The sequence below is a fragment of the Melanaphis sacchari genome, unplaced genomic scaffold, assembly GCF_002803265.2.
Source record: "Melanaphis sacchari strain LSU unplaced genomic scaffold, SCAv2.0 Contig43_pilon_pilon, whole genome shotgun sequence".
NCBI classification, from domain to species: Eukaryota; Metazoa; Arthropoda; class Insecta; order Hemiptera; family Aphididae; genus Melanaphis; species Melanaphis sacchari.
In genome coordinates this window covers 707,266-730,679 of record NW_020271284.1, presented here as the reverse complement: position 1 = coordinate 730,679, position 23,414 = coordinate 707,266, and the positions used below count along the sequence as shown (strand labels likewise).

The following is a 23,414-nucleotide window of genomic DNA, read 5'->3' as shown; positions in this document are numbered from 1 at the left end:
AAACTCAAGTACCTAGACCTAGTTTATAATTTTTAAGTAGATATTTAAAATTTAGATGATTTAAAACATTTTGTAAAGTTACCTTTTACTACTTCCCTTCACTCACCGTAACTTTAAATATGTAATTACTTTTTCATCGTATGAAATATGCCATTTGGTAAATTTATTTTTTGGACAATTAGTTGTAGTTTATTTTCGTGGATAGAAATAGGAAAAGTAAAAATCCAGCATTTTAAATTACAATTTGGAATTGTTATGCTAATAAATATAACCTTCCAAAAATCCAATTATATGGTAGAGATATGGCATAATGGATTTTAATTTGTATTAAATACTATTGGTCCAAATATTTGGAAATATATTAACTCTACAAAAAGAAAAAAAAAACTAAACAGTCTGAAAATTTTTCAATATTATACTGAAGGAGAAACTCCTAGAAAATGAAAGAAATATAACAGCACCACTAAAAGAATAAATAATAAAAAGAAAAACATTTAGTAGAAGAATATTTTATAAATATATATCAAGGATAGCTCATAACTCATAATTATTTTTACACATAATTTAAAATGAATTTTAACACCGTATTGTTGATTTGAAAACAACCGATTTTCAAAATGATCAATTTTTATCACGACCCTTGGGATTGCACCCCTAAATTATAAACTATTCGTCAATTTTTCAATTATTATACATCAAAAATATTCCAAAAAATTAAAGAACTTAAAAAATATGACGATAAATAATACTCAAAAAAATATATTATTTTAAATAATTATGTTTTATTTTGATTGGTTAGAATACGTAAGAAAAATATTTTTAAAAACTTCAATATATGTAAAATAATTAATTTTGTTAGATAAAACAATCTCCCTATGCATATACTCGTATTATTGTCACATATTGTTGAGATTTAAATTTTGTACCATTAATTCTATTTTCAAGTTACGCGTATATTATAATATACACCTATATTTAACATGTGTGCCTATATTCAATTATTTAAAACAAATAATAAAAGCGTTTTTTTCGTTGTGATTTTCGATTCATTTAGAACTATTATGGGAAACATTCTCAGTAAAATTGATTATCAAAACAATAATAATAAGTGCCATTTTTTTACGATATAGCGTATTGTCGAGTCGCTCTTGTTTTGTAAATGCTTTTAATGCGCTCTTGCAAAACTTAAGAATATTACTGAAATTTACAATTCTAAATATATATTTATATTATAAACATAGCGACTAGGTTTATGCAAATATTTTTCAAAATTAAAACGAGAATTTTATCACACTATAGTCGTCCCACCTACTCATCTTCTAGTTGTAATACCAGTTTCAATTGAGACGGTTATTATATAACTCGGCACATAAAAGTATTTCGCACCCAAAATGTAATATACACGAATTGCTCGTAAAAATCTACCGTAATTTATTTCATTTCATTTCCTTAGAGGAAACAAAAACAATTTTCTCTCTTGATGCATTTTCCTTATGTTCATTACTCTTTAAGATATTTATGGCACAAATAGTTTTTCTCGTAAATGTTATGATTTTACGTAATAATAATGTACGGCAATTTTATCAAAAATAAAAGAAACGTTTTACTCTTTGAATACCAGCGTCTTAAAACGGTTTATGAATTAGTACACATCAAAAAACATATTTGATGGAATCAAGATCTGTCAACAATTATTTACATTATCCAATTTTAGAAACAACGTTGTTATTGACGTTTTACACTTTTTAAAATATGAATTGTTCGAATATTATGTTATAGTTTATATTTATAGGGTAATTCACCAAATATGTATGCTTATTTTTATTTTTCCATTGATAAAACATATATTTAAACTCTAATTTTTGGAGTTCATTACATTTTTTAAGAACTGTATTATTTTTAATTTCTTAAACTTTTATACCGTTTAAGACTGTCATGTGATAATACAAACACATTTCAAATGAAAATCAACCATTTTGTTTTAAATTGTTAAGTACATAATTTTCAGATTTTAAGTGATGCAATGAACATATTGATTTTTCAATAATGTGATAGTATGTATATTGTATACATGATAATAGTTAAAACATATTTACATTGGTGATGATTTCTGATAAAAAATATACCTAGTTTGTACTTCAAATCACAACAATTTGCATATTATTTTGCAGTTGAAAATTTTTAAACTGTTCAATTTTTAAAACGAAGGCTTGAAAATATATAACAAGTTCCTCTTAAATAATTTATACTAAAACCAAAAAAATATAAAATATATAAAAGCATATATTATTTTAATAGACATAAAGTTTAGACAAAACAACATTACAACGTCGAATGATATTATATTACTACAACTAAAAAAAAAAAAAATTTTTTGGAGGCTTAAAATGTTAACGTATTATAATATTTTTTACACATAATAACGTTTTAAATTTAATATATTTATTATTTTTTATTTTCATTTTAACCGGCTAATTGCCATAAACTTATATAATATAAAAAAATTCCAATGTTTTCAGTAAAAATTAATTCAACCTAATGTATTATCAATAAAATAAATAAATAACTTTAAAAAAAATACCAAAGGCCTTATATGAAATATACTAAGTGATATTAGCTGATAGACGGCCTCTGCATAAAATTATAGAATTGATTTTTGTATACAATGATAATATCATTATATTGATATATTTTATCATTGAGTTTAAATTTGACACAACCTTCACAGAAATCCATTCAATGACAATTATAGAATAGTACTAACTTACCAAATTTTTGTCTAAGTACTTAATACTTATCTAAAACAAATTTGAATGAAAAGTTTCACAGTTATTAAATTGTATATACTATAAGAATAATAGCTTTTACAATTGGTTTTTTTACAAATTTAAAAAAATACATTATGTGATATTAAATTTAATATACATAGTATATTAGTATATAGTATAATATTTAAGAATTATAAAGTGTTGGTAAATCAATATTAATTACTTAAGTTTCCAAATCATCATAGCTTCATATCTTCCAAACCCATCGCTATTGTTCTTTTACCATTAGTACATAAAATTAAATAACTAAAAAAAAAACTCATTTAAATTTCGATTTAGTTACTTTTAAAATATTCAAAAGTTATCTGGTTGACAATTTGCAGAAAAAAAGATGATATTCTTATTTAAAAAAAAAAGTTGGTATCACCACGAAACACTCTTTAAAATTATATAGAAAACTAAATAACAAAAAATATAGACCTTAGGTATAGTGACTTCAAAATTCCAAAAACCAGAATTTAAATAAAAGTGTTATTAAAGGTTAGGTTAGGGATCATTTTCGGTGAATCATTATCTATATAGCTTGTGTATGTATAATATATTAATGTAGATTAATAAAAAAACTTGATTTCGTCATGAAATAGTGTATTTTTAATTTAATTGTTAATATAACTAAAAAAATACACATTTATTTAGTTATTAGTATTAAGTAAAACATAATAATTAGTTTGAATCCCATACTTCTCTATAAAAACTTCATATAGTTTTATAATGTGATGTACAACGGAGTACGTAGTTAAATATTTTTATAATAATGATGTCCAATATAATTTTCACCCTAGACAAAACTTTTGTCTTGCAGCAATTAATAATTTATTTATTTTATTCGAACATTATGACTATATAAACAGTTTGAAAAATAAACACATTTTAAAAAGCGAGTAAGTTTAACGAAATCCATAGACTTTTAATTTAAATAATAACGATCGGAGATAATTCTCATCTATGCTACGTCAAAAACAAAGTCAAAGTATAAACTAAGCAATAAAATGTTGATTACAAAAAAAAAATAAAAAAAATACATAATATAGAAGTAGGATTATCTCACGACTTTCAGGGTGTGGGAAAATGTTATGAAGAGTCATGTTATGTATGTATTATATATATATATATATATTACATAAGTAAATTTTTACGCGCACTACTAAAAAAGTATTGCATGTATTATTGTTAGTGCATGTGCGACATAGGGGAGTGATATTTTTTTAGAATTCGTAGGTTCGACTGATCTTAAAATTACAATATTAGTGCTATAAAATAAATATGACCTGTGGCAGTAGCAGTATTGATGGCACAAGGTGGAACGGAACGAAAACTTTTTATCGCGGAATAATAAATAAATAAATAAATTAATAAATAATAATAAATTCCGCAGAAACGTAACTGTTCGCATTGGTTTCACGACGGGATGAACAAAAAAAAAAAAAAAATACAAAAATAACAATACAGCAAAAACTGCATCCTGATAACAATAAACCGGTGGCTAACGTGACGTTAACGTGGTGGTTAAGTCACCTCCGCCGGTCACGTAATACTAAAACACAATATTATCATTATTTTACGGTTTTTGGACCTGTGACGTCCTTGCCGCAGCCATATCACACTGCACACCCGTTTAACGCGTGATGTAGTATTGCCGAGCACGACCGATCTACGTACCTGACCCGCGGCGTGAGAGTATAATTTATACGTCCGATGAATAACGCGTACACCGCGTGCCATCACCGCGTAAAATTCTACATCCCCGTTTTCACTACAGCCCGGATGCCGACCGACGTTTTCCGTTTCATTTTGCACCGTGCCGGGGACAGGGACAACAGACCGGAAGCTAGTTATCGGTCGTCGCAGTCGTCGTCACCGTTTCAAATTCGAAAGCGATAACGTCCCGCCCCCCCCCCCCCCCCCCCCCCCCCCCCCCATCTATAAACGTACGACACTCGTACCCCCTCGTGACCGGGTCGTTATGAGCATGCACACACACTTGCACACACGCATTGACAAAAGCCGCGATGGTTCTTTGAAAATTACAAAACGATTGTATGACGCGTTGGCTCGGTTTGGTTGATAGTGATTTTTTAAGATATATGTAACGCGGTGGTCGTGCGTCGTTTATATAGTGACTATCTATCACCGATTACAGAAGTAACGTTGACGACTCCATTTATCGGATGAGGTCGTTTTAGATTGTATTATGCATGACTGTTAAGACCGTCGACGGCAATGCGCCGAAGGTACAGAATCGTGTTTTAGACGAAAATAAAAAACGGGAAAATCACGTAAATTATCAATTTCCGCTGTGGATAGATGAAGAATACTTGCCTATACTACACACGCCCATCCCTCTTCGCTTTCACCACGATCCATGTACGTTTATCGAGTATTGATCGATCGGGAGACATAGCGTTATTGTTCTTATCGTTTTTTTTCTTTCTAATCGTTTCGTTCCTTCCACGGATAAGTCAATAACGACTGTTTTAGCCTTTACCATACATTCCCGTTTGCGATAACGTACGAGTAAGTGACATGTTATGTCACACACGTACGTATACGTCCCAGGGACATGTCGGATACACGCATACGATCATATGGTTATAGATAACGTACAATGTGAATATTTTATTTGATTTGTAACTTTAGCTTGTATCTCTTATATTATTTTTTATTTATTTGTCTGATCTAAAACTTTATATAATTTTTTCATTGTTTACCTACAATCGAATTTATTGAACATAATATTATGTTTTATTAAATCAAAAATCTCAAATGCCTAGGTTTTAAAATTTTGGCGGTATGGAATGGTGATTCTAGTTTTATATAAAATTACACAACGTTCATAGACTCTGCAGGTACCCCAAAAAATACAATATGTCACATATTTATATATTTTTTATCGTATAATATGTAATAAAAAATTGAATGCATTTCTTTTCAAAATGAAACTCACTTACCTCAATCGACGTTATCCAAAAACGTGTTGAACATTACTCTCTTAGAATGTGTATGTTGACGTTTATCTGAAACATTTAAAAAACTCAAATTAAATGTATATATTATTCCATATAACAACGTCATTAGAAATATATTTATTTTATGACAAATAATACAAGTAGAACATTGGATAGCGGTTGTGTCGTAGAATGGATTACACGTCAAGAGTTTTAGGTGTTTAGTGAGTTAGCGATGAGATAGTCGAATGGTACGAAGTGAAGAAAAATTATGTGTGCGAGAAACTCTCCAGAGAACAGGTTCATCTGTATACTCGACTTGATGTATGTATTTCGAGCTTGCTTTGTCGTGTTACAAACAACACATTCTTCGGTTGAATGTCAAAAGAAGATAAAAAACACTTTGTTTGAACTGAAGGTTATGTTATACTAGAGTTCGCACGGTAATTAGCTCCGTATCATAGGACGAGAATTCATAAACTATGAGTACGTGTGTTGGTCTAGCCTTTGGGCGGGGAAGGAGAATGGGTATTTGACATTCTACAATATACTGTATGGGTATACATGAATTGTGCTTCGTAAAAAAGGCATATTCGAATTACTTCCCAAGAGATTTGGAATGCATTTTATATATTTCTGGGGGTTCTTATACAATTAATAATTAAATAAAAAATTATTTATAATTTGTTTATTGGATATTTAATTGTAATGTAAAAAAAAGCAAATATACGTATTGAATTTAATCAACATACGGTCAATAATATAATAAAATAAATGAATATAAATAATACAAATTATAGAATCATAAATCTATTAAACATGCCAGTTAAAAATTAAAGGATTATACTTTTTAGGAATTCTAACAAAATAATTTTATTTTAATTTATTTTTTAATTTGATTTCGTTTGTAATTTTGATATTTTTTTTTTTTTACTTCAAGATAGATATGATTAATTATTTGAAAAACATGTCCCATCCATATTTATCGTAATTTATAATAATATCATGTATTATATCTTGAAACATATTATCAGAGTATAATCCATTTATAAATAACCCTCAGAGAACACCTAAAATCGAAAAAAATTACAGTTCTATTTAGCGATTATAGTGGAACGCAATAATTCATGTATAATTTTTTGTATAAAATTTAACTAAGGTGTTCTGACCTGAAGACTTGTCGACATTATAATGTTATTACACTATTATATAGTACACGGCTGAGTGCCGTAAAATACAACTATACGAGATAACATAATAATAATAAGGATATTATACTCCTTAAGTCATAATTACGCATCTAAAATATGCATTTGAATGGTTGTTGTATTAAGAATATACCTAAATATACAAGTGATCCATTAAATCCGTGAACATATTGCGAAATCGCGAAATATATTAATTTTAAGTAATAACGTGATACATCGAAGAATGTATAATGTAAAATATTTAACTCATGAACATATAAATGAAAAACGAGAATATTGCTATTAACGTCTGCATGAAAACACACCTAACCAAAATCATACAATAACCGATTTGTCATCATTATTATTACGTGTTTATTAGTATTTGAACATTTCGGACTACTTTTAATTAAATATTAACAATATTAAATATAGTATGTAGATGGCTACAATATAAAGGTAGCCAGGTAGGTACTAAGTAGGTGTATATTGTTAATAAAATGTTTTCGGTTGAATAATACATTTTGTTACATCACATTGTTAGTTAAAAATCATTTTATATAAATTTAACTTTAATATCCTCCGTAATTGCAGCCTACTCACTAATTTAAAATTTTAAAGGCTACCTATGTTATATACAAAAAAGCCGGTTTTTTTTTTAAAGAATAAAGTTTGAGAAGCTTAGGTGGATCAGAAAAGCTTTGTAATATATATACTTTTAGTATTTAAGTGTAAAAAAATGTTTTACCAGTTAACTTAAAATGTACATTTTCCACAAAAAATAATTTTTTTAAACTATTTATTGTTGAAACTCTCTTTTACACCGAGTTCAATTATCCAAGGATGATAACGTGAAATGTTTCACCTTGAATATATTTTTAAATACCTAATAAAGAAAAGTGTTAAAAGGGAAAAATACTTTTCAACCATGTTAAAAGCACAGTAACCTTTAAGTATCGTTTAAATAACTTTTATTTTAAGATTAAGGCATAACCACTGTGAAGCTATAAAAATACTATATCATCTGAACATGTTTTATGTGAATCCATATACTTTATGTACATAGACTAAATAGTTTTTCTTTTTTTTTTTAATTGGTTGGACAGCCAATTTTCCATAATAGTTGATTTTTACAACTAAAATAATAATTAATAAACATCATCTAGAGTAGTATCTCCTAAAACAAATTAAATTGTTTTATTCACATGTTCAGTTCACTACACTGTACACGCAAACACAATAAATATCGGTTATAATAGTTCACGAGTGCTAAGGTTGTACAAACATTGTTGTTTGGATGTTATCTTACAGGAATATAAAGAAAAACATACTTGGGTATAATTTATTTATATATATCATTATGTTCTACACATCTCTATGCTTTTTCCAGATCGAAAAACCCATATGAAAACAAAAACAAGCATAACATATGACTTATTTCACGACATAATGTACAACATCCGGGCAGTGATGTAACCAATATTTTTCAACGGAAAAGAGCAAATATAGTAAATAAATATTAGGTACAGTACTTTTTTAATATTATAACATAATTTTACCAATAAAATATATAAATGGTATTTAGCAATCAGTGTTTTATATTATATCTACTATATATAAGTAAGTTGAAATGTATAAATAAATTTTATTTTTAATGATATTAATAAATAATAAAATGTTTTATTTTTATCATCATACATTTTTAAATTTTTCTTTTTTTATTTCTTAAAAATATTCTCAATCTGAAATTGAAAATGTATGTTGTCATTCAAAAAAGAAAAAACTTTTGAAAAGATAAAGAAAAAAAGTTGTAAAAATGTTTTTTTGCAAATGTTATTAAATAATTGAAATTTTAAATCTGTATTCAATATATCTATATATGAATTGCGAAAAATACATTTTATTTTTATAATTTCACAAAATATCTATTCATCGATGTATTTCAAATTTGAATATACATTTCTATACAAGTATATCTTAATATGTCTATGATCGAACATAGTTATAAAAGTTACTACCTATTACAGTATTATACATCTTCATAATAAATAGTATATATCTGTGATGCACTTAAGTATAACTTATAATGAAGCAGTCGGCGGAGTACGATTGTGCGTGTTTTACCTTTTTGGGTATACGATTGTGTGCAGGCGCCAGAATAAAAAAAGATATTATTTTAACTATACAAAAGCGTACAACTGTGGCTGAAATTGGGTGCGACATTATCAATTTTTTTATTAAACAAAAATTAAGTTATATTATAATTATGTTTAATATTTAAATACAGATATAAATAGTGGTGTAGCTAGAATTTTTAAATGGGGTAGGGGGTTAAGGTTTAGGTATATACCAGGAATGGATAACTCAAAATTGTAGCGGGCTAGAACATAGAAAGCAAAAAAAAAGTCATTCAAAATATGGATTTCAAATTATTAAATAAAAATCAATGGGGGGGGAAGGGGTTAAAACACCAAAAACCTCCTCACTACACCACTGGATATAAATACTATGATATAATACCAATATAATTTAAAAATAAATATAAAATTTAACACTGTGATACAGTTGAAACACAAACACAACTAACAGTAATTAGGTATACATCATTAGGTGACAAAATGTATGATTGTAGTATAGGTATGTATTCATGCATGTACCTATAGGAATTTACAATACAGATAGTTATAATTCTGATTCTTTATAAAAAGCATTATTTAAAATAAAATCAATTACTTCTCAGTGATGGGAAGTTTGTCTGATATCAACAACATTAACTAATAAATAATTTATTATAATCGAGTATCGTACGGATTTATCATGGGTCTATATACTAGACAACGTTGCTTAAAAGTAAAAATAATATAGCACGCGCAATTATACGTCTAAAAAGGTACTACCGATAAGGACCGCGTGCCGTATCGCGCCCGAGACAATATGATTTTGATTTTTACGTTTTAAGTTTTCAATGCTAAATAATTTTTATATTTAAGCATGTTCCATATGAGGTTGGCTTAGCCTTTTCTTAGTGCTTCTTTTCGGTTTGCCTTCTGAGAACTTGATAGTGGAGTGTAGTGTTTTTGTGTCATAACAGCGACGTGTACAACAACCAAATAATTAACGAATCCCCATTGGAAATAATTTCCAATTATTTAGAACATAAAATTTACACATAATTACTTTATACAAAGTATACTAGATAACACATGCATTTGGGTGAAAAGTTAAATTCTAGTTACCGACAATGCAGTAATTAAGTTTAGGGCAAACAATATGGTGTACGACTTTTATGTATATCTGTATTTATATTCATATTATATTAATATAAACGTAACTGGCAAACGGGCGACAACGATCAACTGTTTTAATTGTGCATTTCGTACAAGTGTTAAGTCAAAGATGGATTTTCGTTAATTTAAATTTAACAAACTTTTGCTCATATAAATGAATAATATTAGTTCGTGCTCGTTTAACCGGGTGTGTGCATCGGATAAGATGGTTCGCGTTAATTAACAGTTAAATGCACGGGTCCATATTTTAAATAGAACATTTTAACGCAATTAGTTTTGTTTGGATTCATAAGCTTTTATAGTTTCATATATCTATTTATGTTAAATGACGTTGCTATAAAAAATAACGTAGCAAGTTTTTTTTAAATCAGTATGAATAGAATAATAGAATATAAATATAAAATAATCGATTATTATTGCTTAGTAAAGCATTTTAAAATGCCTGAAAAAAAGTTTCTTTTATTGTATTTTTCCTTTTTTCTATCTATCTATACTATTCTAGTTACTATTAATTCAAATATCTGTGCATGAATAAAAACGGCCAATGACTTAACTGTTTTGAATAATTAAAAACACTCTACCTCACGTAAAAAAAGTATGAAAACATATATAACCTGATTCATGTATGTAAAATGCTATGAATCATAGAATGGAATTTTCGAAACTATTTTATGCTATTGTTCAGAAGCGATGTGTGCTTACTATAAAAATCGATACGCAAGTCATTGAGCAGTAAATCCATGCTCCAAACTAAAAAAAAAAACCACATCAGTTTAGATTTCATGCGTAGCCGTAAACTTTATATATATATTATGTACTCTTATGTCTTTGCATTTAACTAGATATGAACTAGAAACAAAAATAAATCCAAACTTGTAACATGTATTTTGTGTATGTGTTAAATGTCTTCAATATAACTATGAAAGTAATATAGAAAAACAGTGATATGAAAACTTCCACGAACAATATAATACTTTTATATATTTTCCCTGACACATACAAACGGTGTAGTTTTATAATGCTTTATACCAGAAATGCTGCGGTCACAGAGTTGTAAAAAAAAAAAAAACAATTATTCTTTACTTTTTTTGTGAGCTTTGAGATTTTTAATATTATTAATTCAATATAATACATAAATATATATTTTTCTAGTTATGTTTTAAATCTTTAAATCACCTAGATACTATTTCATTTTATTTTATTTTATCATCATTATAACTGTATTTGTTTATTGGTTAAAATATTGTCAGTTTTAAATTTAAAGACGGAAAAATTAATTACCAAGGTTTTTCGCCTTATACAAATAAATAGCATTTATCAAAAATCAAATTAACGGTATAAAAGTTATTTATTATGTTGAATGATAATTTAATGTTTGTACCGTGAGATATAGAAGAATATAAATTTCGTATCTACTTTAAAATTATTTAACCTCATTATTCCTGCAGTTTAAACTTTAAATAATTCATTATAATTTGATAAACTAGAAGTAATTTATAGCAGAGATTAAATGAACTCATATTATTTAGCATTTTTTTTTTTTTGTTTTGTTTTTTTTTTTACTATTTTTGAGGGTTGAAAAATATTAGTTCCTATTTAAAGTCGAAAAAAGGTGTAACTATCACAAATTACAGTTAAGAGATATAAACATATTTCATTTAAGACTATTTATACTTGTTATGTTTAAAATTTTTAAAAACAAAATCAATTAAAACTAGAAATATTTTCAAAGTTTATAGATGTCTAATGAATTTGGTGCATGATCAATTATTTAGATTATAGGTACCTATAATTAAAATCATTTAATATGACTAATAGTTTATAATTGTTTTTATTTTGCATTGTGTGTTATTGAATCAATTAATATTTAACATACACGAGAAGTCTATTATAAACATAAAAAACAAGTATACAAAATTATAATTTTTTCCCTAAGTAACCTTAGTAAAAGAATATTTAAAACGCTTATTAAAGATAAATAATTGTGCACTCTCTCGGTAGCTCTGTTGTATGGGGCATTATAATTATTAATTATTGTTATTTAAAAATTACAAAAAAATAAAAAATCGTTTTAGTACATTATCAAGGGGCGTTGAATACTGACGTTTAAAGGGTTAAACTTTGTCAATTTACATACACGTCTCCTGAATGAGTAAAAAAAAAAAAAGGTTGGGATTCTGTTTTGTATCACGTCTTTAATTTTCTAGGTACGCATTTTCAAATATTTTATTAATTTATAGAATAAAACTATCAATAATAATTTAATTCTAACCGAATCTAGGTAACATGAGTTTTAAATAATAATTATATTAACTACATATAATTTTCGCGATAAGAGCTAAGTGTGCTTTGTATGAAATATGTGTCTTATAAATCATACAAAAAAAAAAAGAAAGAAAGAAAAAAAAGTAACAAAGTCTAACTTTAAACATTTTTTTTTCTGACAAAGTATCTCCAATAGGAGATCTCTTCACTCCATCATTCTAACGACTATTTAATATATAATATTGTTATCAATTAATCTTATTATTCTTTTTTTTATAACAGATTGCTAAATAAAAAAATTATGCTAAAAAAAAATAATCATACAATTAAAAATGAACATTTTAGAAATGTTACTTTAATGTAATCATAGAATGGTTTGTTTATCAGTGATCAATGATAATAAATATTTGCATTACTATTTAGGAAAACACAAAAAAATGGTTTTCTAATTATGTTTAAGCATTTTTTTTTTTTAAATAGGTAAATACGAGGAAACACATGTTCATTATTATTGAAACTATTACTATAGTTTGACCGTGTTTTTATTTAATTTTCTTGTATTTAATGATTATTTTGTGACTTGCGAATTTTAACTTTTTAGTGAAGTAAAATTAATTTATCATTTATTTACAAAATCATAATATTATAATTAAACTTTTATAGAAATACTGCACTTGTCAGTAATTCACACTGTGTTTATGCAATTCTAAATTATTTAAGAAAGTCACTAACTATACAATTTCCCGTGGGCCGTGAACACCTACATATCGTGTCACAGGTGACGTAACGCCGTTTAATAATACACATTAGCCGTAAAATAGTATAATCTTTCAGTTACCTCTAAGTTAACTTATATATTAAGTATGTTAACGCATTCGGAGTCATTAAAGGTATGTATAATAATACCTTTTCATTTGTTTAACTACTATTATTATTATTATTTTAGATGACTGGTATAAAATATGTAATTTGAACGTTGGCAAATGTACTGCGTTCTGTAGCCAAAAACCCATCAGTTTCCACCGCAAACATTTCGACGGTTCGCACACATAATATAATATATAATAGTGTATACAACATAAGTCATGAGGGTCAACTTTGTGTTTGCGTCGCAGTTGAACGTAGGTACACAATACGCATTACGCACATTTTCAAACATCGATCATTTTACTCAAATAATTAGAAGATCGTACCGCGTCACAAAGTTCAGACAGATTGGTTTCTATTGCACACACCAAAATACCTAAATACCTAGGAGAACGGTTTATTTGACTGTTGTTCGCTGATATAGAAAAAAATTCAATATTTATAATATAATAAACATACTATTAAATATGAATGATGAGTTACGGAAAATAGTGATTTTGAGTTACTGATATTGATATTTGTCTGTGTTATATTATGTACTACTGTTGGGGCTGCTGCGTGTAGTTCTATAAACCTAACTGATTATCTATTATTATCGCTTACATGGAATTTAATCGTCGTTCGGTACAAAAAATACGAATACACTATATCGATTTCGTATGCTGTGCAATAATAACATCCAAGTTATAAAAAACTTTGTCCTAGATATTTGACAAGAGAAGATGCTAAAAGTATTAATTAAATCGAGCGTAACCTAAATATCAACTATTCTATGTTTCCCTTTGCACCCTAAAGATTTCACCAGATGACAAGACTATCACGAGTATAAACCGAATCAGGATAGGACAACATCTAAAACTCACGGTCATCCGATATCGTATGAGGAGTTTCTCTTTCGTGCAAAACTTGTAACTCACAATTGTAAATCTAACACTATTACTAACTGAATGGTATAATCTTCCCTCTTATTATCACGAAATGTTTTGTTCCGTCTAACTTTTGTCAATCTTTTTGTTCAAATATCTAATAATTAATACTATCAAATCTGTATTATACATTTTAAAACCCCTCGTTCATACATATTTAGTTTGAGTTTGAAGTTGTCTATTTTAACGTCCAATTCATTGCAGCCGGTTTTGTAATAAATTTATAATAATAATGTATCACATAGGTACTTTTTAAATAGAAAAAAAGTATAAATAATAAATGACTCGATTAAAAATGTAATATGTTGCTACAATTTTAATAGATTCCAGTTATAGCGTATGTTTTATTGTTTATTAAATTAATTGTATGGCCCATGTTACGCGTATAATGCCGCGTTTAAGTAGATGGGTAAACTATATAATTATACCAAATTGTATTCGAATGTATATTATGCCTGTGTTTTGAACTTTGTCTGGTACCATTGACCAAAGAATAATATGCCAACGTATCCGAACAATGACAAAAGATTTGTTGACACAAAATACGTACATTTTGACTTGACAGTATACACATAATAATGTAAAAGAATTGTTTCTAATTAAAATGCCATATAATATTGTAATGCAGTAATTGTACAATATAAGTTATAACAATGCAGCAATATAATCAAGCAACCAGTACTTGAGAACTGTGTTAAATTATGTAATTTAAATTAAAAAAAAAAAAAAATAAGTAAATACAAACTAAATTCAATTTTTTTGGTTTGAGTTCATTATTCGTTTTCAGATGACTAACATATACTGTGGAGTTTTAATTAACATCATGATTTGATTTAAATAATGGGCGATACGATGATTTATAATATTTTACTTACCGTTTTCTTAATATCAAAATGTCAAATGTTTTGCGATCGATATTTTCTTATTATATTTTTATTTGCCGGATATTGCTTATATTAATGTCGAAAGATGACATTTTGATATTTACGTGCTGTTTTGTAATACAATTGTTTATCTACCGCAGTATAATGTGTCAAGCACGTTTTATCATTACCGTTGATATGTTATTACGAAATATATTGTGGAATAATTTTTCAGACGAAAATAATAAAAATAATATGGTTATCGAGTGAAAAAAAATTTATACTAAGGTCGTGCTTTGTGTGTCTCTGAAAACTGTATTTGAACAAGGTGGTTCATACATATGTATACATCGTCGCTGCACGTCAAGTGTTATTCGCGAGGTATAATCTGAGGTAGCCGTTTGGGGTTAGTGGCTTTGGTATGTCGTGGGTCGTATTAGATGGTTAATATTATAATATATTATTATTTCAATCTACCCAGAGGATGATAACCAGGTAGTAGCGATTTAATTAATCTTCCAAGATGCTGAAAAGCCTGAATTTATATTATACGTGCCACGGAAATGTTATAAAAATGTTCGGGCATTATAGAAGACAATATTGTATTCTAAATTTGTGCACTTTGATTTAGCATGAATTTATTAGTATAGTGTGCGATGAAATATTAAATTAAACGACGAAAAATATCAAACAAACATACTTTATGACACTTAAAAAAAAAATATTAATAATTTTTTTAATGATTGATTTATATGTAACACAATTGAAAAATAAATATAAACAAAACATCTAAAATATCTATAATTTAATTTAATTTTTTTAGTTAGAAGATTTGAGAGAATCGTTATAAAATGTACACTTGTTTAAAAGAGAGTTTATCAATTGTGCTTAAAATTACTGTTTTATATACCAATTGTGCTCTAAATATTTTAGGGTCAATAGACCAAAATTGTGCTCTAAACATTTTAAAATATGTAATGAAAACTTATTAGTTAGTTATAATTATATAATAAATTAATACACACATCTATGTTTTGCGAATATAAATACATGATGTAAAAATAAATAAATATAGTCAATTATTCAAAATTAAAGTCAAATCAATTACATAATAATTCACATTTAAATTTTTTCACAATTCAAACTGATACTAAATAACAAGATATAAGTAACAGTTACGTATCATCAGTGTATTTTCCTTTATAGTACAAAACCTATATATTGTGCAACAAAACAATATTAAGCTGATAATTAATATCCAACGATAATGAAGACTTGTTTTAGTCTAGTACTCAAATTTATACTTATACGACCAAATATGTGAAATAATAATAATGTTTCATAAAATTCTCGATACTGTTATAAAGTATATTATAACCAGTCACTTAAACCAGTAATACATTGATCAATAAATTAATTTTTAATTTTTAAGCATTTTTGTGTGTAGATTGTTCATGCCGATATTGATGGAATTAAATTAAACAACAATATTTTCAGATTTGAAGATAAGAAAATATAAATACAAGTGCAATAATTGGTACACATTGATCCTAAACAGAAATTTTTTTCTAGGCGCAATTGGTCCATGCCCGTTTGAAGCACTCTAATGTTCACGTGGGTGGTCTTTAATCTGGCTTCTGTGTATCGTCATAACTATATATATGTACCATATATTTTAATATATATATATATATATATCTATATATATTTACTTCCTGATGGACAAGGTTTCATACGGATGTGAAATGTTGTTTGTTGTTGGTTATCCTCGGCCGTCCGTATTACGAACATGCACGAAAATGTGTTATATTAAATCAAATTATAATATATGTATTATCATTATCATATTGTATCACCCGTAGCACCTGTATGATATATATATAATATATATATATATATATTCTTAACAACAGTATACATAATTCAAGGTAGATAACGTTTACCAACCGCTTATGCATGTATATATACTGTTGTGAAAACTTTACTACTCGATGGTTGTTTATGTATTAGGTACCTACATTAAACATATTGTGTACTTACATTATAATAATGTGTACTACGCGCTGTGGCTGTCCGCCGGGAGACAATAATTTGAGACTCCTCAGGTCTTCTATTAACGGAGAAAAAAGTTATTTTTATTCGGAATAATAGTATTATAATATAGTTTAGGTCAAAAAATCATATGCATAGTGAGTTCATTAAATAATATAACACTGGAACGCGCCAAGTATACATATAATGAATTCAGCGAGTAGGTTATTCGAAATATACTGCATTGTCTTTATAGTAGCATAATATACCGTATGATGAGTGTTTGTTGGACATAAAACCAGAGACTGTAGTGGATAGAAATTTAATTAGCAATATTTAACTAGCAATATAATATTGCGGCAATCTTTAACTTAAAAAAAATTGTATCACTTAAACGATTATTACATTGTGCAAAATGAAATATACATTATGTATAATGTGACCTATAATATATAATATATGCATACATATGTGTGTGTGAGGAAACTTTGTTGTACCAAATACCCGATTCTTTCAAGAGTTTTTTTTTAAATATGAAAATGTCTTTATATCATATATACACTGTTATTATGCATATTCCGCCCCTTTCAAAGTTTACGTTGTCGTAATCGCAGTGTACTCGTGTACTTGCTATTATACGAGTATAGCGTCATAATATCTTTCGTTTATACATAATATTTTAAACAACTTTTTTTTTCATCAAAAGATTCTTATCTATGATACACATACACATACACATACAGTATAAAAATGGATAAAATACAAACGACCCGTCTGCCACTACTGCTGGCTGATTGCCCACGTTGCTCGCCGTTGCTAACCTGAGGGTTTTCGATTTTCTTCCCTCGACGACAGAACCACAATGCTGCATGTGATAATAACAATGAACGACAATACATTCATTTCATTGGTTTCGCAATAATTACAAAATATAATATTTAGCTGTCGTGCATTATCGATAGGAATGAACGAGTGTAATGGGCGGCACGATCTTTTAGGTTTTCGAAGTGAGTTTTGCCGTTTATCGGGATATTATACATATACTAAGTATTGATAAAACGCGTATACGACGATAATTATTATTGTATATGAAATTTTATATCGTTCATCGGTATTGATTTACTAGAAAAAGGCTTAATTTCGAGGAGATGATTATTTTTCTCCAGAAAAATAAAAACATACCCACGGCGATTATCTGTTATTTTCTCACCGTGAAAAAAAAAATAAAGTACCTAATCAATTCATAATTTTGAAAGAGTTTTAAACAATTTGTGCGACCAGAAATATACATAGAATGCTAAAAATGCTCTTGGTTTTTCTTTAACATGACAATTCCTATAATAATGTATAGTGTATCGGAAAACACTAAAATAAAGTGTCAAGGGAGGAAAATAAATCCTTAATTGTAATACGAGTGACTAACATATAGATTGATAATAAAATAAAATAATATACGGAGAAAAATACTTATTCATAATATTTTTATCGAATGGAAAACGAATGTTATGTACATATTTAATACGGTTGCCTACCTATTTAATATAAAATCTATAAAGGAAGACGTGTTTGTGTGGGTGCGACACCAAGCTAAATATTATACGGAATATTTTTTGACAAGGTCGACGAAATAGGAACTGAATGCACAGCGAACAAATACCTACATATTTTTTTACATCACTATCGGAATATGAGATCTTTAGCGCTAACCAACATGTATTTGTGTACACCTCAGTGGCTAACATAATCAAAAATCCTTTTTATATGCGACGAAGCACGAAAGTTAGTTATTACTATATATAAAAAGAGTGTGTGTGTGTGTGTGTGTGTGTGAGAGAGAGAGAAAGATACATATAAGTGCGCATATATATTATATAAATCATAACGGCCTTGTCATCGTCGAAGTTCTCTTTATATTTTATAGATGTATTATGTATAATATTGTTGTGTGTGCGGTACCGAGTAAGTGTATACTATAATGTTCGTCTAGGGAGCTTGTCCGCGGTGGCGCAAGCTATGACTCTATAATACACCCTCTGAGGTGACGGAGAAATTAATTATTGTCATGACGTAATGATAAAAATAAAAATGTGCAAACGCGAATCACTCGGTCGGTGCTAGAATGTATTTAAATGGAGAAAAAATATTTTATCAAGTTTTTATTTATTATATTTAATCACAATTATAATTTGAAATTACTCGATTAAAAAGAGTGTTTATAAAAAAATCTGAATTACTTATTTAGTTAATATGGTTTTGTTTACACATAATTTTGAGTATAAAAAGTATAATAGCTATGTGACAAATTTGCCAGTGGTCTCCTTCATAAAGTGGCTTCACAACCAAAATATTGTAATAAAATGTATTTTTCAATTAATATTAAAACATTTTTGATTAACTATTTCATTAATAAATGTGTAAATATAGGGTTTCTAATAATATAATTTATTGATTAAATTATACACCACATTATAACATTTTAATTGAATGCTGCTTGTTTTGGTAAACAATAATATACGCGACATGATATTTTTAACTTAACTGAATAATTTAAAATACCTTATAAAATGTATAAAATACTCTTATTATATTATTTAAAAACACAACAGCACGATTAATACTATACATATTTAATCATTCGTTTTGTAAATTCTTATGGTATTGTGCAGTGTGACTTAAGGAATTATTTATAAATAAAAGCAAAATAGTTCCTTTAAATTGGAGTATTCAATTTTGGCATTAAAATGTCGCAAAAAATATATTATCATAGACTTTTAAATAAGTAAATATAACTTTTATGTTTAGCCTCTTTTTGTGTGATAAAATAATTAATTAATTATTGTTTATACTTTGTCGATTAAATGTGTTGCTACTTAGTTAAACAAATAAAAATTAAATCACGTGTAAACGCGATATGAGATAAATATTTATTTATTTTTATTTCAATAATTTGTTACAAATCAGTAAAAATACTAAAATTCTATTCTCTTTCTTTAAAATTAATTAACATTTAAATAGAAATATAAGCATATTAATAAGCCAGTTTCTAACAAATAACTATAATGGAATGTTTAAACCATTAGTTATCTGTTTATTATAATTTAACTATTTAAATAATAAATCTTAATGTTTTAAAATAAGTAGGTACATATACAGAGTTCTGTATCAAATTAAATATTTTAGATCTAGTTATCTTTAAATATTATAAAGATTAATTTGAATAATTTTTTAATCGTAAAACTATTGATTAATTTTTTTGAGAACTTTAATCCTTTGTTTAAAAAAAAATGTGATTTTAATAAGCCAAGATGAAAGTATATACAGATTAACAGAATGAAAGTTCTTCGATTTCCTTTTTGCACCCCTAGATAATTAACTTTCCATAATTAGCTTTACTAAAGAAAAATATTTAAAGAAACTTGGCTCATCGTGATGTCATTTAAATTCTTGACAAATTCTTCAAAAATATTCAAGACGTAGATATATTGTTAAAAATTTAATTACACAATATTATATTTTATAATTGATATAATAATTAAATAAATAATAGTTTAAATATTTACTAAAAATTAACACTGATCGAAAAACCTAGATATTCGTTTATATATATTTTTATAAATGATCTTTTGTTTAATACATTATTACATTTTTGTATCTTTTGAAATGTCTTTTCAAATAATTAATTTTTGATATAATTTATATGAAATTTTTATAAGGTTAGTTTTAAATTAAAATAAGTATAATATGAGTGATATTCAGCACGGTACAGTTTTGCTTTTTAAACAAATGATAAATATACACATATCATAAATAAATATAATACAATAATCTCTCTTTGATTTATACCTATCTTTTTAAGCATAGCTTATTGTAATAAAGATAGAGAGTTAATAATAGTAAAGTCATGATATAAATTATTATGCTTACAATCTATTGATTGCGATTATGGAGTATTTTAAATAAATTTTTCGTAATAAAAATGTAAATTGAAAAACAACTTTTGATAAGTTATAACTTAAACTATTAAATAGACTAGTAATTAACGTGTAACACGATATAACAAAAATATATTCAATATTAAGTTATGAGATCATTGCTTTGTAATATTTTTCACACATTTTTGGTTTTGGAATTATTTTAGTTTTTTAATTCTACATTTAAAGAATTTTAAAATTTTGGACTAAGGTAATACACAAATCGTTGTTTAAAATAAGTGTTCTTATAATTAGTTTTAGTATTATATTATGTTTTACTTTCCCAAAGTTATATTACTGTTTGGTTATAAGTAAAAGGTCCGTAATATAATTAACTTATAATTAGACTAAATATTTAAAAAAATTAATTGTACCTAAAAATAATAGTATACATAATAATGAATAGTTTAAAGTCTCTAAAATGAATACATATACGTATATTTTAATTTTAACAAACTAAAATCATTATTTTCTTTTAGTCTAGTTTTATTAAATTTAAAACTGTAACAAAAAATATGCATATATATTTTCGATATTTTAAGAATGATAAAAATTTAACTTATAAAGAACCTTGTATAGTATTCTTGTATTAATTTGTCATATTTTAGTTATTAAACTTATTATTTTATGAATTTTTACTAAACAAAACATCTTATAAATTTCCAAATATTCCAACTATATATTATTATGTGCTATAAGAAAACATCATTTAAGTCAACTGAAGATGGTAGATTTTAAATCTTACAAAAGTTTATGAAACACTCGTGGAAAATACCCATATTATTTTCAAGCCAATACGATTATCAGAATCTAAAATATAAAAATATTTACCCACAAATATTTAAATTTGTAATCATGAAGAATAGTGTAACATTAATCATAATTATTCTTCAGTAAAAAAATCGATTGAATAAATCAAAAAAAAAAACAGCTACACAACGGCGTTTTGTATTTGTAGATCACCTCAGAAAACAATTGAAAAGATGTAATCGGCTGGGAAAAATACCGTTTGGCGGTGAGTTGCGCGTGTATGGGTGTGTGTGTTTGTATGCACAGCGCATACAATTCTTCGTCGACGACGGCACATAGTCGCGTTCGTTAAAAACAGCTAATGGGAAAACGGTGGGGTGTGTGTGTGTGTGTGTGTGTGTGTGTGTGTGAGGAGGGGAGTTGAGGCCTATAAAAATCGTACCAACGACGATGACGTTGACTGATGGACCTCCAGAGGACGACAACGACCGTGCTGCCACAAAAGAGGCGTTTAAATTGTATTACACGAAATACTTTTTCATTTTTTGTTTTTTTTTTTTTTTTGTTTTTGTTTTTCACGCACCTCGTTTTCCCTGGATGGTCTTCCGTCATCTCCGCCATATTCTCATCCTGTCCGATTTTCACATACACCGATACTTACTTCTCTCATACTCATCATCAACCAAGTGTATCTTACTCTTAGTTCTGTGTATACCATATTAATTTGACTTTTGACTCATGTACGTCTACACACTCAAACACATGCATCAAGGCTATAGTTAAGGTCAAAAAAACTCATTGTTTATTTTAAACCCAATTCTAGCGACTTTTAAAAGTTTTCTAAAAATAGCCATATAAATATTACTTTTAGTTTATACTAAAGTTCTAAAATAAAATAATAAAAGGAAAAAAAATATTATTTTTCTAATTATTGCCCCTCTAAAAAAAAAAAAAAAAAATATAAAAAAATAACCATATTTTTCCTCATCTGATAAATTGATCTTGCTATAAACCTGATGACACTTGCAAAAAAAACATTAAAAATAAAAATGATAACAAATTTTTCACGACGAGCATAAAAAAACGTCAAATAGAATTCATATATGTATATTTTATACTATTTATATTTTTTAATAACTATGTTCATGAATTATCATTTTCTTTTTTTTATGTTGATTAGTCATACGTTAAGGTTTAGAGGTTGTATATAAATATATTGGAATGTATAATGCATATAGTTACAAAGAATGGTCAAGAATCTCTATACTTCAGACATTTTTCAATACGTTATATCATCGGCATACTTCAACCATTCGATCCGGCAAGAAGTCTATATTCGAAATGACAAACAACTTAGTGAATATAATGCTACATATGTATAACATACACGATATGCGTTTAACGAATCTTCACACTATCGTTATTTAAAGAAAACGCGTCGATTATTAGATAGAATAGTTAAAATATTCAAATGTTTTTGTTTCTCGCCAAAAC

The 23,414-nt window shown here is 26.8% G+C and overlaps 1 protein-coding gene across 1 annotated transcript in view; it reads right to left on the bottom strand.

Moving 5' to 3' along the window:
• LOC112597748 overlaps window positions 1-23,414 on the bottom strand; it is a 287,612-nt gene that overhangs the window by 51,737 nt on the left and 212,461 nt on the right. The window contains exon 6 of the mRNA XM_025343932.1: window positions 5,777-5,842. Within this exon, the coding sequence (XP_025199717.1) occupies window positions 5,839-5,842 (4 nt within the window). The 3' untranslated portion in view covers window positions 5,777-5,838. The remainder of the gene's footprint in view (window positions 1-5,776; window positions 5,843-23,414) is intronic.